Source organism: Dermacentor andersoni, chromosome 1 (genome assembly GCF_023375885.2).
Source record: "Dermacentor andersoni chromosome 1, qqDerAnde1_hic_scaffold, whole genome shotgun sequence".
Lineage (NCBI taxonomy): Eukaryota > Metazoa > Arthropoda > Arachnida > Ixodida > Ixodidae > Dermacentor > Dermacentor andersoni.
Window position 1 is genome coordinate 132,971,872 of NC_092814.1, and position 17,170 is coordinate 132,989,041.

General features: G+C 48.1%; 1 protein-coding gene across 8 annotated transcripts in view; it reads right to left on the bottom strand.

The window, feature by feature from the left end:
• The window catches only part of vir (VIR_N domain-containing protein), a 353,139-nt gene that overhangs the window by 152,348 nt on the left and 183,621 nt on the right, over nt 1-17,170 (bottom strand). For all 8 annotated transcript variants that reach the window (XM_055062055.2, XM_055062056.2, XM_055062054.2 and 5 more), the window contains one exon: nt 13,963-14,058. In XM_055062055.2, the coding sequence (XP_054918030.1) occupies nt 13,963-14,058 (96 nt within the window). The remainder of the gene's footprint in view (nt 1-13,962; nt 14,059-17,170) is intronic.

The following is a 17,170-nucleotide window of genomic DNA, read 5'->3' on the forward strand; positions in this document are numbered from 1 at the left end:
AACAACTGATTTTTTGGACGGCCAATTTTTCAGACATCCCTGATAATTCAGACGCCTTCGTGGCACTGCCAAAAACCCCATAAAGCCAATGCATGAGGACGTATGAAATTTCGAAAGCGGCAACCCTTCGCTGACCAATTTTTCAGATTTTGCCATGACTGCAGGCTCCAAATAGCATTAATTGAAGCCACCAATGCCACCATTTTGATTATCTTGCAGCGTTGAATCAGCACTCTCATGCACCGGTTGGCTGCCAGCCGTAGTCACCACAGCAACGCTAGGCCTAGCTGTTTGTCCGTTTGCTACCAAGCTTCCCGCTGTTCGGCGCCACTTGTTTATCTGAAAGAATTCACTGCTGTCAGCAATGCCACTAACTCCGTCTTTGTCATCCTCACTGTTGGATGAAAAGGAGTCGCTGTCACGGGACACTGTATGCACCGTTCTTTAATTATACATGCATGCACCCGCAGTCTCCTGTCGGAATACAAGCACAGATACACCTAATAAGCACACTCACACGCATTTTGGAAATGCCTTTGGTGATTTGAGCCTTTGGGGGCAGTAAAAGGCATGCATTCATTTTTTTCGCACTGCCCAATTTTCACGACGTTTTCATGGCCCCTATGGAGTCCAGAAATTTGGACATTAACTAGAGTTGGTTGCCAGATTTGTGAAACATGTCACCAGTGCAAAATCAAAGGGGGTGCAAAGAGTGTGCCAGCCCATTTCTGTTGCTATAACAACAAAATAAATGAAATTTCCTAGAGCATGAGTGGCATGCACGTGTGGGAAGAGTCCGGTTTGGTATGGTTTCTGCCTGAAATAGCTCAATGCCAAGTAAATGTCACTTGTAAATAGTCGAGAAATTGTTATGTCTGTGTTTACTATCTATGCCTTATTCAATTTTCTGCTGGTGATCATTCTTCACAAAGGTAAAATAAAAATTAACCCCCTTATCCGTGCACAATTAAAATTGCCTCTACAAAATTCTGTTAACTTTTTAAAAAATCACAACTACCCCCCAAGCTTGAGAAATTGGACACAAGTCAAAGCAAAGGCACCTTCTATGTGCATACGAGGCAACTGCTACTACAGTCAACTCTCTCAATTCGGCCCTTGCAGGACCACAAGATTTGGTCGAGTTATCTGAAAGGTCAAATTAACAAACAGCAGCAAAATGAACTAATTCAAAAGTTTTTTTACTCTTATATGTGCAGTAAAACCTCATTAAACCGTACCCACTTAAACAGTAGTTTTATTTTAAAAGTAGTAAAGTCAAATCCCCGACTCAGCAACCATTGAACACAATGAGTTTTGTATCTGCATAAGCCATACCAGTTTATTGCATACGTATCAGTATCAAATGTAGTGTTCCCACTTTTCGTTGTGCAAACACAGCGGTAGGTCAGCCCAGCAGAACAACGAGCCTCATAGATCAGAACGGCCTCCAAGCACAAACGCAGAGGCGTCTGGATGACAACTTATTTGTCCTTACTTAGTGTATTGAAACATCCGGAGAAGAAAGGAGACCACTATATGTGGCTTTTGCAGACATTACCAGAGTGTATGGCAACGTAAACTGCAACATATTGTGGAATATTCTGCAAGGCAAAGGCATAGGCCACGACAGTATACAGCTTTTGAGGGATATTTACCTAGAAAATACCGTTTGCATTGAATGGGAAGGGATGAGGAGCGAAGTGAAAGTTGATATCAACAAGAGACTGAGGCAGGGGTTCCCTCTACCCCAAATCTGCTCATGATGTACATGTAAGGATGGAAAGTAAAAAAGGATGGAATCGCGTTGTATGTCTCATGAACTACCTGTTCTGTAATTATCAGCACCTAATTCAACCGCAAAGTTAAAATAAAACGCTACTGTTGAGGCCACCGCGGCCCACAAAACATGCGCAAATGCTGAAATGCCAACCGTGAATTTTTTGTTTCTGTTTTGCCGCCTTGCAAAATGGCATCGTCGGCGTGGCTGAGGCGCTATTACGGTTTCCCACGATGCAATGTGGAGCGCTGATTGGCCGAACCAGCACATTAAAATCCCGCAGGCTAAAGCGCGCCTGCCATTGTCTGCTGTGCAGGCAGCGGCGGCGGCTGTTCCCTTCAGTGCCGCGCCCACCACGCTTGCGTCGTTGTTGCCCCTTGCTCCATCTATTTCAACAGACGTCTGCTTGCGAGCTGCTGATTGCCTTGCACTATCTCTTAGATTATTTTCTCAGCTCTTTTTTTTTTTTCACTAGCTCTTTGTTGCACGCGACGCCGGCAACGAAGCCCAAGACAGTGCAGATGTTCGGTGCACAGAAGCGCGATGTGCGATCCGTACGAGCATCAAGCTTCCGATCTTCTGCAGCAAGTGCCAACTTTGTAAACACTATCAGCAGCGGAACTGCGCTGTCGGCTGTCACCAGTCGAGAATCCGACACATTGAGTGTGCCTAGCGCCGCAAGAGCTAATTAGAAGCTCCGTAGGAGCTTTCTAATAAAAATATATGTGTTCAATTTTAAGGCCTGTTATCTCAGAATGGATTTTTTGCTAGTAGTGGTGCTGGGGAGGGCGATATCTCAAGAACCACTCTTCAGATTTGTGCGCCAGTTATTTTTTATTCCGTTCCTGAATGACTTTGCCAGGGTGTAACAAGCTTCTTTTTTTGAAAGCTGGTACAGTTAATTTATCGTAAGCAATTAATTTTAGATGGATGTGGTCATTACTGGCTACATCAAATTCAAAGTTGTGTTACAATTTTTTTTAGGGGAAATAAGAAAGAAAGGACTTTGTAGCTCCCTGGGATATAGTCGAACCCGACTATATCGAACTCGTTTACATCGAATTATTCTATATACCGAACAAATTCTGGACATGGTATAGTTACAATGAGTATATAGAGCAAAAATTATGTTTACATCGAACAAAAATAGCAGCGACTCCCGATATATCGAACGTCAAGCGGCGGAGAAGTGCCCCCAGAAGTTGGCTTTCCCTCGCGGTTGCGGGGAAACCCGATGGCACAGCTCCATCCAACCGCTCTCCCTACCGCGACCTTTACCGCGACCGCGCTGCTTCGGACAAGCCGTCGACACCCCCCTGAAAAAAATGATCCTGGCCCACCCGCAGCGCTTGCTCAGACAGCCAATCAGAGGCTCTTGTGCTCTCGTCGTGCAACATCAGGCCCCACACACTCTCAAGTTCAATAAATTGCCACAGAGGGCGAAAAAATCGACCGCGCGCTGCTGCTAAGAAAACCAGCATAGTAGAGTCACTTTGGGATAGGATAGGATAGGAATAACTTTAATAAAGTGCCGGCAAACGACGATTTAACGAGTCGTGACGCTGGCCAAGCGTCGACCCGGGGTTATACCCTACTCTGCACTAGCCCAGTTGGGCCCGTTTGTAGTGGGTCATGAGGCTTGTGCTTTTCGAGCGCACCCCGGGCCTGCTGGACGGCCCATAGTTGTGAGTCCTTGTCTGCAGACTGCAGTGCACTTTGAAGTTCTGACGGGTAAGTCCTGGAGGTAGCTGCGGTCGGGAACCTGGCACAGTCCCACATGATGTGCCATTGGTCCGCCGGACCCGCTGCACAAACACCGCACAGCCCACTCGGATAGAGCTCTGGGTGAAGCACGTGCAGCATTGCGGGGGCGAGGAGTGACGCGGTCTGTATTTGTCTTAGGATTACGCCCTCCTCCCGACTTAGTGCCGGGTGGGGAGGCGGCATTGTCCGTCGAGCTAAGCGGTAACACTTGGTTACTTCGGCATAACTAGTCAATCTGTCCTTGGTTTCGAACCACCACACGGAACGGTCACTCTCGGGGGCGCGGAAGGTAAGCGCTCGCGCCGCCGAATGGGCCGTCTCGTTGTGGTTCGGTGAGGTTGCACAATCGCCGGCGTGCGCCGGGAACCACTTGATACGGACGGTGCTGCCGCGGTCTTGAAGTTGGAGCTTGCCGATGATGGCGGCCGCCGGCGCGCATATTCGCCCCTTAGCAAAGTTGCGCACGGCATTCCTCGAGTCGCTGAGCACGGTGCGACACTCGGCCTCGGTGATCGCCAGAGCGATGGCAACCTCCTCGGCGTCTGTGGCGTTCATGCACCGCACGCTCGCTGCCGTTGTCTTGGTGCCGGTAGCCGCCGCAACGACCACTGCCGCGAAGCCTTCCCGCTTGTATTCCGCGGCGTCCACGTACCGGGCGTGCGGGTCTTGGGCGTGTTGCTCGGTGAGGGCCTTGGCCTGCGCCTGCCGCCGTTCTTGGTTGTATTCTGGATGCATGTTCTTCGGGATGGGGTCCACGTAAATGTGGGCCCGCGCCTCATCTGTGATCTCGCACGGTTGCCGGCTGGGAGCTTGGGGGTTGTAACCCAGGTACGTCAGTATACTGCGGCCTGTCTTGGTGGTAGAGAGGCGCTCGAATTGCGCGGTGAGCTGCGCCTCGGCTATTTCTTCTAGGGTGTTATGGACGCCGAGCTGCAAGAGCCGAGCCGTACTCGTGGTCTCCATTAAACCCAGCGCTGTCTTGTAAGCCCGTCTGATCAGCGTGTTGATCTTGGTCCTGTCAGTGACGTGCCAGTTAAGGTAGGGCGCAACGTAGGCGATGTGACTGATCACGAACGACTGGACAAGGCGCACGAGACTGTCTTCACGCATGCCCGCCCGTCGTGTAGAAACTCGATGTATGAGCCGGATGGCGTCCATTGCCTTGGTGGTAAGCTTGTTGATGGTCTCGTCGTTGCGGCCGCTCTTGTTGAGCAGCAGGCCCAGGACCCTGATATTGGGAACTTCGGGGATGCGTTGCCCCGATGCAGTCACAATTTTGATGTGATCACACGCCCAAAGAGGAGCGCGCTTCCATCCCAGTCGAAGCGGTGTGACGACGAACAGCTCGGATTTGGCGGGCGAGCACATTAGGCCTGTGCCATCAAGGTGCTGCTCGATGGCGGTAACCGCCGCTTGCAGCTGTTGCTCGATGCTGGCGTCGGTGCCGCCGGCCGCCCACAGGGTAATGTCGTCGGCGTAGATCGTATGCCGGACGCCGGTCCCCGTTACTGCCCTCGCTACCCCAATCATGACGAGGTTAAAGAGCAACGGCGATATGACCGAACCCTGTGGAGTACCCGTACTGCCGAGCTTGTGTTCGGGGAGCTTGAGGTCTCCGGCGTGCAGTTCTACCGTGCGGTTGGTCAAGAAGTCTTGAATATAATTGTAGCTCGTTACCCCCATGTTGAGTCTTGATACTTGTCCTAATATGGCTGAGTGTTTGACTTTGTCGAATGCACTTTGTAAATCGAGACCCAGAATTACTTTGCTGTCTTGTGTCTTGTTGTCGACGATTTCTTGTTTGAGTTGTAACATGGCATCTTGTGTGCTGAGTCTGCGCCGGAAGCCGATCATCGTGTCAGGATAGAGGCCTTCCTTCTCTAGGTATTCCTGCCACCGGTTGGCGACCACGTGTTCCAGCACCTTGCCCACGCAGGACGTCAGCGAGATGGGACGCAGGTTGCCGATGTCCAGTGGTTTGCCCGGTTTCGGAATCAGGATCGTTCTTGCCGTTTTCCACTGTCGGGGGAGCTTGCCCGAAAGCCAGCATTCATTGAAGTAATCGGTTAGGGCCTCGATCGAAGCGTCGTCCAGGTTGCGTAGCATCTTGTTTGTAACGAGATCTGGGCCGGCTGCTGAGCGGGTGTTGAGCTCGTGCAGCGCTACCCGTACTTCTGATATGGTAATGTCTCGGTCGAGCCACGCGTTGGGCAGCCCCCCGTACGGAGGGTGGGTTTCCGTTGGCGTGTCTGGCAGATACTTGGCTTCCAGGCTCCTGATAACAGCGTCTTTTCCTTGTTGTTGTGTGATGGTGTGCATGAGGCGAGCCAGGCGGTCGCGCTGGTTTGACTTGGTCTTTGTTTCGTCTAGGAGGTGCCGAAATAGATTCCATGTACAACTGCGATGCAATTCCCTGTCAGCTCGGTTGCAGATCTCGTTCCACTGTTGACGGCACAGGAGCCTGCAATGTTGTTCAATGGCCCTATTTAAGTCAGCCAACTTCTTCCTCAATTTGCGATTCAGCCGGTGCTGCTTCCAACGCGCCTGTATCGAACGTTTGGCCTCTATCAGATGGGCCAGGCGGCTGTCCATGATGATGACGTCCTCGTCTGTTTCTATGGTCTTTGTGGCTGAGCGCACTGCATCGCGGAGTTCCGACGTCCAGGTTTCGATCTTTGTGATGTCTTGTGCTGTGGTGAGGCGCCCCTTACGGAATTCGTCCCAGTCCGTCCACTTATGTATAATGGTATTTCTCCGTGATTGGTTGGGTATCGTAATTTCGAGGATGTAGTGGTCACTGCCCAGGTCGACGCCCGTGTTGTGCCATGTTACTTTGCCCGTGTGGTCATTTTTTATGAACGTAAGGTCTGGTGTGGTGTCTCGTGCTACGGAGTTGCCGATGCGGGTAGGATGCGCGGGGTCCGTGATTAGGAAACATTTGTGGTCCAGGGTATCCTGTAATAAGTCCCGTCCCTTGGCCGTGTCTTTCACTTTGGGATGCTTACGTTAGTTTGAACATTTTCCGCTAGAGGTGCCAAAATAAGCGCAATTTTATCTTAGAAACTTTCTCTTACACTTATCGAAGCATTTTTATTACATAAAAAAGGGCCAAATTATCATTGCTAATTAGATATTGTACTCTTTGTAAGTAAGTTTATTGTTTCTTTGTCACTATAAACGCAAATAGCGTTCAGCATCATCGATCTTTCACGTGACCTCTGGCCTGGATTTAAAATTTTTACCGGTATTTTCGAGTGCATGGCGGCATGGATTCATTCATCCGTGCACTCAGACTGGTTGCTTCTTTTTTGCTAAAACTAGTTTCCTGCGCTTTGATGTCTCACGTTATTTAACCTGGGTTGAAGTGACGTGTTTGCAAGCGGACATGTAAGCCCGAAAGTTGGGTATCTGTTGTGAGCCATTCGGAACACGTCTGCATCGAAATGGGAGCTGGATTCTGGTGCGGCTGACAACAGCAATAACGGTGAGTCGTTTAACACCGCTTCTTGAATTGTTATATAATATTCGCCTCATTAACTCACAGGCGGAGACAAGTTAACGAACTAGACCCTGCACAACATATGGCAGTCGGGATCCTCCGTTGTTGTTTCCTAAATAAACCGTTACTTGCGAGGCTGTCGTATACACACATAATCGGGAAAGAAAGAGCGATATCAGAACGCGCATCTCATTTTTCATCTCATTGTAGCCGTGGCCATAGCTGACTGGGTAGCCTTTACAATATACATATAAAACTTTTTTTCGAGTCCGCTGGCAACTTCTTTCGTCCATAAAACCGAATAACCCTTTGGTAAAATGATGTGAAAGTACAGAATTTAATGTATTAACAGTTGCAAGCGTGATAATTCACTCATATTTCGTATTTGTTGGTTCCAAATGTTCTTGCTGTTCAGTTTGGTTTACCGTAGGGCATTTATTCTTGCAGTAGTGAAGCAGTGCATCACGTTCGTGCACAAAAATAATGCATCAGTTCTAATAGCTTCATGACTTTCATGCATTTGTTTGTGGAACCAGCAGTGTGATCTCTTCCAGTGTATAAATGAACGCACAAATGTTCTCATTTGTGATCTTAATAATACTTAATCTGTTTACATGCATTGTATAGTTAGGCAGACATAAATTTATGGACAATAGCAATATTTATTTAACGTGGTGCTTAAGCACCCTAGAACAGACAGGGTACATTTGCATGTGTTCTGTAGTCGCAAACCATTAAAATATATATGTCACACCTTTTTGCATTTCATATTGCAAAATTGTGCTTTTTCAATTTCTGATTCAGTCATAATTTCTGTTCCAGACATGCAGTAATGAGGATGGCACCAGTATAAAGCAACACACTCCACACACTAAACAGCAGCTGCTGCCTGCTACAACAAGGCCATTGTGTGGACATTGGCTGCTACTACAAGGTAAAGAACATGTGGTTCAGAAATAAATATGCCTGACATATGCTGCATTGGCTTGCTAGTCTTGAGATACATGTCATTTGTTTGCAGCAGAAATGAATGTTTGTTCATGTTTATGGTTCAGTATAATTGGTTCGAACATAAAAGAAAACACACATGAGTTTGGCTAATCTGTGCTGTATCTCATGTGTCACCGTTCTGCCCCATCAGAGTCCATGCCAAGCACATCTTAGTCATCACAGGAGTCCTATCCACACCAACAGAAAGGGGCTGGAGCCAAATTTGCAAGGCTTTTACACCACGAACAAAGAAGCGCATGCAGAAGAATTTGCATGAGATATCAAGTCTGCAGAGCACTGTGTCAAGACTGAAAAGAGCTTCAGCCACCATTCCACCAGCACGGACAAATTGGCTGAGTCATCCAGGTAACTCAAAAAGGACTTCATAGAAATTCTTCGTCTTCAGATGCACCTGCAACTTCTGATCAAGCACGGACGACCCTGGCCAAAAGAGTTCCATCAGTTTGCCCTCAATCAGCTTCCTGGCCATTGTAAGATTTGGCGGACGGTCCTACCGCTGTCGACCAGATGTAGGAGTCGTCGGACTATCTCGCCGCTGCCACCATTTGAAGGAGATGAAGGTCGTAGACAGGAACTCGGTGAACAGGATTTATTTACATATTAACAGTTTAAGCAGGATACGTTGGCAGACTAGCGTGACTCCCATATGGAGCCCGCAAAACTAACATACAGCAAACAGTTTACGAGCACACAGCTCACTCCTACATTTCGGGTATGACAGAGCACTCAGCTCCCGACAACGAGCACGACACGAGCACACCCTAGCAGCCGGCAAACGCTGCTTATAAGCTCTCCGCTTGACGTCATAGTTCGACGTCATCGTTCGGTCGTGGACGGAGCACGAATGGTCGGAAAGGTTCGTCCAAGCATTGTAAACTTGCCGCCGCCCCGCACTATCGTTTACGCCCACACACACGCAAACACACAGGTGCGAACCCATACACACAAAGGCTCCGGAGTCGACGACCGAGGGCTTCGTAGAACTGTGCTCCGTCTCGGGTGGTGCGGCCAAGTACCAATTTCCTGAGTTGATCGCGCGCCACGTGGCTGCCGGTCATCCGCAGTTCTCGGTACCGCCCAGCTTTCAGTGCCGATGTCAGAGGGCTTCGTAGAACTGCTTTGTCCCGGGTGGCTCGGCCAAGTACCAATTTCCGGAGTTGATCGCGCGCCACGTGGCTGCCTGCCGACCGCAGTACTCGGAAGAGCGCCCTGTCTGGTGGGCTTGGAACATGTGCAGCGGGCTGAAAGCTGGCCCGTACGGCCATTCTTAACACTATGTCAATTCCATTTGTTCCAAGTGTAATTTTTCTTCTATAAATGCAAGCTTTTTCATTGCCCATTCTCGTTAGAGATCATTCATCCTCATCCAAACATAAAGGTCAACCGATTCTTCGCTGATACTTAATACCAGTCACTGTCTAGTAGCATAACATATCTGTAGCAGTACCTTTTAGTGTATGTTGTCATGCACAATTCCTCTCCTGAAATAGCTGATGCAACATCGACATGTGTCTTGCATTAACCTACGCACCGTTTGCTATGCACCATTTTACTTTTCTTGATGTTTTTGGCCTTAAATGCTTGCAGAGCAGAGTGGCTTCTCTTTTGAATGCAAGCTTTCTCATTTTCCATATTCCTAGTCTCGTTGATGATTGCTCTTCTTCCTCGATAGCCTTGGTCTTCGCACAAGCTACACTGAATGATTGACTTCAGAATCTGGTTTTGCTACCCCACTTGGTTGTGGTCGCCGTCTTACATTCTCGGATATGGGGGCCTGGTCAGTTGCATTGGTAAGCAGTCTCTCGAGGTAAGCATTTGCTCCTGCAGTCCGCACAGCGACATAGACTCCCAGTATACACGCACCGTAACTGGTGCTCCCGTTCGTTCTTTCCTGCTGCAGCCATGGGCAAATTGTACTTGTGGCCTACCCCGGCCATGATTTGCTCAGAATGGAGACCAGCATATGTGCTTACATGGGTCGAAGTGTGTGAAGTTGATAGCCGTATGGGTGGAAAGGCCCGCAAAAATGGCTGCCGAAGGTGATGCCCACGAAAGCGACTTGTCCATATTGAGACAAAGTGGGACACCAAATGTGAGCCACACATTAGCGGCCCTCGACAGAAAAGAAACGTGCAGGTTGGAAAGGAGTTAACGCTAAAATGCCAGATAGTCCATTTTGCTGTGTTGGTTGCGGCAGCAGATGCCTGGGTCACCTGATTGCTTCGCAATGGAAGTTGCTCATCTTCAACGGCAACTGTCGGTTCAAACAGGTGCGACGCTCTGTCCAATCTGTTTGTACTGCTGGTTGTCGCTCGTTACCAGACCACCACATGCGATGAAGGCAAGCATTATGCCTGTAAGTAGGTGGCTGAATGTATCCTAAGAGACCCGTGTATGTGAATGCTCACTGTTGCCATATGGTTCCTAGCCAATGTATAATGTATTCTCTGAACCTCATGCATTGATTGATTGCTGTTTAATTTCGCTGTTATCCTACTTGGTTACGGTCGCCGTGTTATGTTTTTCGAATGTGGCAGCCAGGTCAGTTGCATTGGGAAGCAGTTTCTCGAAGTAAGCGTTTGCTCCTCCAGTCCACACAGCGACAGTGGCTCCCAATTTACACACACCGTGATTTGTGCTCCCCGTTCAGCATTTCCTGCTGCAGCCATGGACAAATTGTGCCTGTGGCCTTTCCCGGCTGCGATTAAGCACGAACGGAGACTAGCACACGTGCTTACATGGTACGACGTGTGTGAAGTTGGGTGCAAAGGCCCGCAAAAGTGGCTGAAGAAGGTGATGCCCAAGAAAGCGACTTGTCCCTATTGAGACAATGTGGGACACCAAGTGCGAGCCACACATTAGCGGCCCCCGAAAGAAAAGTAACGTGCAGGTTGGAAAAGAGTTAAGGCTAAAATGCCGGGTAGTCCATGTCGCTGTGTTGGCTGCGGCATCAGATGCCTGATTCACCCGATTGCTTCGCAATGCAAGTTGCTCATCTTTAACGGCAACTGCCGCTGCAAACAGGCGGGACACTCTGTGCAATCTGCTTGCGCCGCTGGTTGTCGCTCGTTACTAGACCACCATGTGCGACGACGACGGTGAGCCGCTTACGAGCTCGCGTCAAAGATTCCAGCGTATCTCGACATACAAATTTTATTTCTGCTATTGCACGCGAATGTACACTGCTCGTCTTCTGCCAATAAAGTCGCACATTCTGTTCACTCCCTTGAGGCTTGTTTGTATGGGCGTCAGTAGAGGCTCTTTGGTCTCCTGGCAATTAGAACACACCGGCTACGCAGCAGCCGAGGCATCGAGGCAGGCCGCATAGCCCGCGAGGCGAGTACGGCGCGTACGAGCGGATACAAGCGTACACGACCGGCAGAAAGCGGCCATATTGGATTATGCCCTAAAAAAATGGCGCATTTCCGCTTCCTGTTTTAGCAGCGCCATCTGGCGTCCCCCTAGGTAAGTTCCATGCGCTGCCGCTGCTTATTTTCGAACCACTGCGGAAGGTACAGTTTCCCTTCTCTAAAGTTGTTCTTTATTCTATGGCAACATGGCGAAAGTGCGAGTTGTCTCGGTGCTTTTCTGGAATTTGCCTTTCGTCGTGAAGCTCGAAATCATAAGTCGGATCTGTCCCTGCAGCGTGAATGGTTCCGAGGAACTCTCAGGACGATCTTGAAGAATAAGGGGGAAATTAGGCTAAAGCGGCCAAACTCTCGCCCCAGTGCCCGTGGCGCCCGACGCGTACGCACGGCCGTGTACGAGTGGTTCATCCGAAATTGCTTCAGCCGTGCCGGCTTCCGCGTGCTCGGTGATGACTGTAAATTCTGGTGAATGCGATGCAGCCGTTGCCGAAACTTGGAGCGAACTATCAGAATTTCTGGAAGCTGTTGACGAATCAACAGTGGACGAGTTTGTGAGTGCAAATGATAGTGTCACGACCACAGGAGAGCCCGAAAACGAAGACTACATTGCCAACATCGTACCGAGCACAAGTGAAAGTGGGCAGAATAAGGAAATCAACGACGGTCCTTTGCCTACATCCTCCGAAGTGATTGGTGCGCTCGCACTAGTCCGGTGCTTCTGCGCAAATGCGGAAGGTTGCGGCCTCAGCTGCTCCCGACTCCTTAGACAATGTGGAGAAGTGCGTGCGTCGCAGGCAGCGAAATTGCCCAAGCAGAAAGAAGTGCAGGACTATGTCATGCGAAACTAAGCTAGTTCCACAAATAAAGTGATTTTATAAATGGTATGTGCTTTTATGACATCCAATTATTCAGCATGCTTATATCGAATTATGCTCTATATCGAACTGATCGGCGTTTTTTTTGCGAGTTCGATATAGCCGGGTTCGACTGTATCTATCAAGGGATAATCACAGTGAATTTCAGCTTCCTACGATGTCCTGGCATTTTTCCAGGCTCTTCCTCAATCACACACATGAACCACCTAGCTAGACCTCAATACCTCGGGAACTAATAAACATATATTCATGAAACTTTGCAGTTGCTCATAATTTGGTGGTGTGAACATACCCTGAAAGTTGCATCCGGATATCTTAAAAAATAAAAAAGTTTGGTATCTAGGGTAGCCTCCCCCCCGAAGTCAACAGCCACCATGATGCCATATGCTCACCGCCTACCTCAGCGGATGGCTGCCGCTCACCTCATTAGGCACAGCCTATTGGGTGTAAAAAGGCCTGGTCTGAAACCCCTTGACCTGCATCAAGGTATGGGCCCTCTTCGTCATTTTCGAGGACATAATTTAGTCTGTTAAGTGTCGGCCTCTCTAGCAGTTTTCAGAAGATTGACATTAATGACGCTCACCTCAGGTCGCCTATAGCATTTGCTGGCTTGCTTGGCACAGCTAAAGAGACCCCCCACCACCAAATGCTTTCCCGCTGTTCTTTTTCTAGCTTGTTTAGCAGCGCCAGTACGGAAATGGGAGGCCTTCGCATAAAGCGGCAGTTGATTTGTGAGACAAGTTTTGATTGTGTAAAGGTCAGGTACCACTTTAACTATTTTCAGCAAATTAAGTGTGCCTGCCTTGCCATTGCTGAAGTGACACAGAGCATCACATAGAGCAGACTTGAGAATCCAAAGGCTCACATAGATGTCTTTGGTTGCTATTCACCAATTCGTACCATTGCAGCACTCATTCGGGGCAAGACAACATTTGAAAGAATGCCAAGATCTATGATTGTTTCCTTCCATTGCAGAGCTTGACTCCAAAATATTGCAGCCACCCTGCACATTAATTATCAAATTTCAATGCACTTTCTGAAGCACTACCGTCCCCAGGTCTATCACACACTATGGTTTTTGTGTACTGATTTCAAACAAACTTTTGTTTCTTTTGCCTTGGTACTCCAAAATTCATCATGCTGTAGCTACTAGTATAAATTCGATAACAGCAGTGTACAAAGACAATGAACAAAGGCAATTTACTGTTCTTTTAATGCATGAAGAGCCTGAAGAGTGCAAACAACATCCTTCATACGTAATACATCCTTCATGTAAGAGCTAAGCTAAGTTTCCATCCAAGCATAGATGGAAACATGGTCCAAATGCTGCAAAGGTTACAAGTTTCACTATATGATTGCAAATGAACAATGCAGAAACATAATTTTTGCTGCAAAATGTTCTGCAGTGAATCACCCATCAAGAGAAGAAAAAAAAACTTTCTTGAGGCTCGACAACTACAGCGACTCTCAATACCTACTAAAGCTGGCCAGACACAAACCCCTTCATTGTCCCGCAGAGTGTTTAAGAGCACTGCAGGCGCAATTTAAGGCAATTTCACAGTTTTGGAGCAGCTTGGTGCAGCAAGTTGCAAATGTAGCACTTTGTCGCAATTGGTGCAGCCGTTCCACCCTTGACATAGACATAGCAGCTATGGCAAAATGTCATACCTTCTGAGCAAGCGCATGTGAAGGCGATGAGGGAGGGACCATCCCAAGTAGCATGTAGGCATGCAGCAGCACAGGAACTGCAGTGGTATCCTTGAACTGAGAAAGGAAAAGAACGAAAACATTCATGCAGAGTCATACACTATTGGGGAAACAATGCTCAGGTAACTCATTCATATACAGGGTGTTTCTTATTTAGCCACACCAAATTCTTTAAATTATAGAAATATAAATAACAGTAACATTATTTTTACCATTCGAGCGTACGGATTGGCAGCCTCTAGATACAGAGCAATTTTCACAGTTACGTGTGTACTTAGCAAAGTTATGGTAATTAACTTTCTAATTATTCACAATAGGTGGCTACAGCAAATATGTACTTTGGGGACCGTCCTCGACGCTACCTATCCCAACGATCAAATTTTGAATAGCGGTGTTCATGTGGGAGCTACGCCAACAATTAGTTCTCCTTGGTAGGCTCCTCGAAACCGAAACTGGCTGGAAAAAGAGCGTCTATGTCGCCCCCCCGCATTTCGTCATGTCTACGACGTCACCACCGGTCCAGCCCCAAGAGCAGCTTGCGTTATCTACTTGCTGTCTGCGGCGTTGGCCTAGCGCTTCAATGCCGGCTGGCCGCCAAATTTATTTTGTCATTCTGTTGGGCGCCACGTTACCACTGTAGTGCCGGCCCTCTTCTTTGGGCGTTTAGATATCAGTCTGTAGCGTTAACCATATGGAATTCCTTTTTTTCCCCCTTCACTCGGCGAGTTATGTTCCTATCTGTTTTAGTTTACGCATCTTTATTTACACAACTCGCATGCGCGCGTTTGAGACAGCTTTCCCGAAGAAAGCGAATTTTGACTAAACATCGTTCTCAGTAAAAAGCCTGAAACGGCATTTCATTGATGGAAGTGGACACATGGCGCCCAATGGAATGACGAAGTAGATTTGGCAGCCCACAGGCATTGAAGCGCTAGGCCAACGCCGCGGGACAGCAAAGAGATAATGCAAGCTGCTCGTGGGGCTGGACCGGCGGTGACCTCGGAGATACGAAGAAAGGAGGGGGAGTGGAGGCATCGACGACACCGACGCTCCCTTTCCAGGAAGTTTCGATTTCAAAGAACCTGCCAAAGGGGACTAATTATTAGTGTAATTCCCACATGAACTCCGCTATTCAAAATTTAATCATTAGGATAGGTAGTGTCGAGGACGCGCCCCAAAGTGTAGCCACCTATTATTGATAATTAGAAAGTTAATTACCATAACTTTGCTAATTACATACGTAACCGCGAAAATTGCTCTATATCTAGAGGCTGCCAATTCGTTCGAACGGTAAACATAACGTTATCGTGATTTATGTTCTTCCAATTTTAAAAATTTAGTGCAGCTAGAAAAAAAAAACCCTATACATTCGAAACTTGCGATAACGAAACCCCGCTACAAAGGAATTCTCGCGACAACAAAATGTCTTGGTATCCCTGGCGAGTGCCCATAGGATTCAATGCATTTCGTAGCTCTCGACAACGAAATGTCGCTGAGCTACAATCCCACATCAATAAAATTTGCTGGAACGTAACCCTGGGTATTTGCTACTCGCGCAAAGGCTAGCGGGCATGGCTGTCGTCTTGTTTGATGATCGCCCATTCGAAGCGGCACGCATGTTTCTGCCGGCACGTGACGATGGTTTTTGCACACCTAGCGCAGTGCTTAATACGGGCCTTGGCGAGAGAAAAATGCTGCAAAAAAGAAGGAAATCCATGTCCCACTGACGTGGAATTGTTTATGACGATTGAGGTGGCGGTCGCAGCATGGAGTGCCATGCATTGGGACGCGATTAAGCGATCATCTGGGAATACGCATCCCTTGCTTCAAGAATGCTGGATTCGGTGCTACCCGACAGGCATCGCGTGCGGATTCGACACCGGACATTGATTTGCGTGAAGGGGCCGTAATCTCGATCGACTGCCTTCGGGTATACAAGATAAGGGCCGGTATAATATAAAACTATTTCAATCTGTTTTTATTTAAAATCAACCATTAGCCCTCCCCGACAGGTCAGAATGGTTTTCGCAAAATCTCGCAAAATGGACCGTATCTCCAAAAGCAATTGACCGAGCATACTGCTCCATGGCAGTGCTGCCACTGTTGATAGACGCATGCAGTGCACTTTGTACTGTCAGCAATGCAGTGCTATATCCTCGCAAACTTGCCAAAGTAGGCTAAAGGAAACTTCCGCAGATGAAGATGGTCAAATGGTTCAATTACATGCGACTGCTTACAAACACACCTCTCAAATCTGGTGCCACGTGACCGAGAGCAACCATCGAAGCGAAGCAGCGTCATGTTCCGTGTAAAGTAAAAGAGCAGTAAGACCCATCACGCTCCGCACACTGTGTCGCTGTATGCTTTAGGTGCGAGTGAAAGCATGTGAGGGTGAGCCAAGTAGGATGGTGGCTTGATGCGCGCTGTCTTTTGCGTCATCCCACACCAAGGAAAAAGGCAGGAAGGGAGTGCGGGGCGGGTTGGCATGCGTCTCCTTGTCTAGCGCAGCCGTGGCTGCACATGGCCATCAGCGCGGCTGGCCGCATATGGCAGCCCACGCATTGTTAGAGGTAATGTGCCAGGTGTCCAAAGAGTGGAAGTGCCAAGATGGCATGGTATCATGTACATTGCCGTCCTGTGAGTTTAGCACTGTGTTATCTTGAGTTTCAGAGACATGTTGAAGCAAGAGGCAGACGAAGCATTCACTACCTGCTGCTGGCGACACTATCAGCCGACGGGGCGGAGTGGATGCAAATGCATGGCTGGCTTCACTTCGTACCGCCTAGGTGAGGATATAGCCAACACGGCATGAAACTGTATCTTTTGCGCAGACTCTCAAATTCAACAAAATGAAATTTTCTTGCATTAAAACTTGCTTTTTTCGACTGCCTGATAAACTTGAAAATTTTGTGGCCCCTTCTGTGCTAATTTGTATAAAAAGTCAAATTTAAGTATAACGAAATTTTGATATAACAAAGCAAATTGCAGATTTTACCGACTTCATCATATTGAAGTTTAACTGTACTGAAATGGAAAGTAGGACACAGTAACCTAGGAGCCTTTGGAGCTTAAGAAAGAAAACAGGTTCGGAAACCACAATGAGAAAAACCGCTAGAGAAAGACATCAAACTAAAGGGTAACGTTTAGCATAACATGACACTAGCCACTG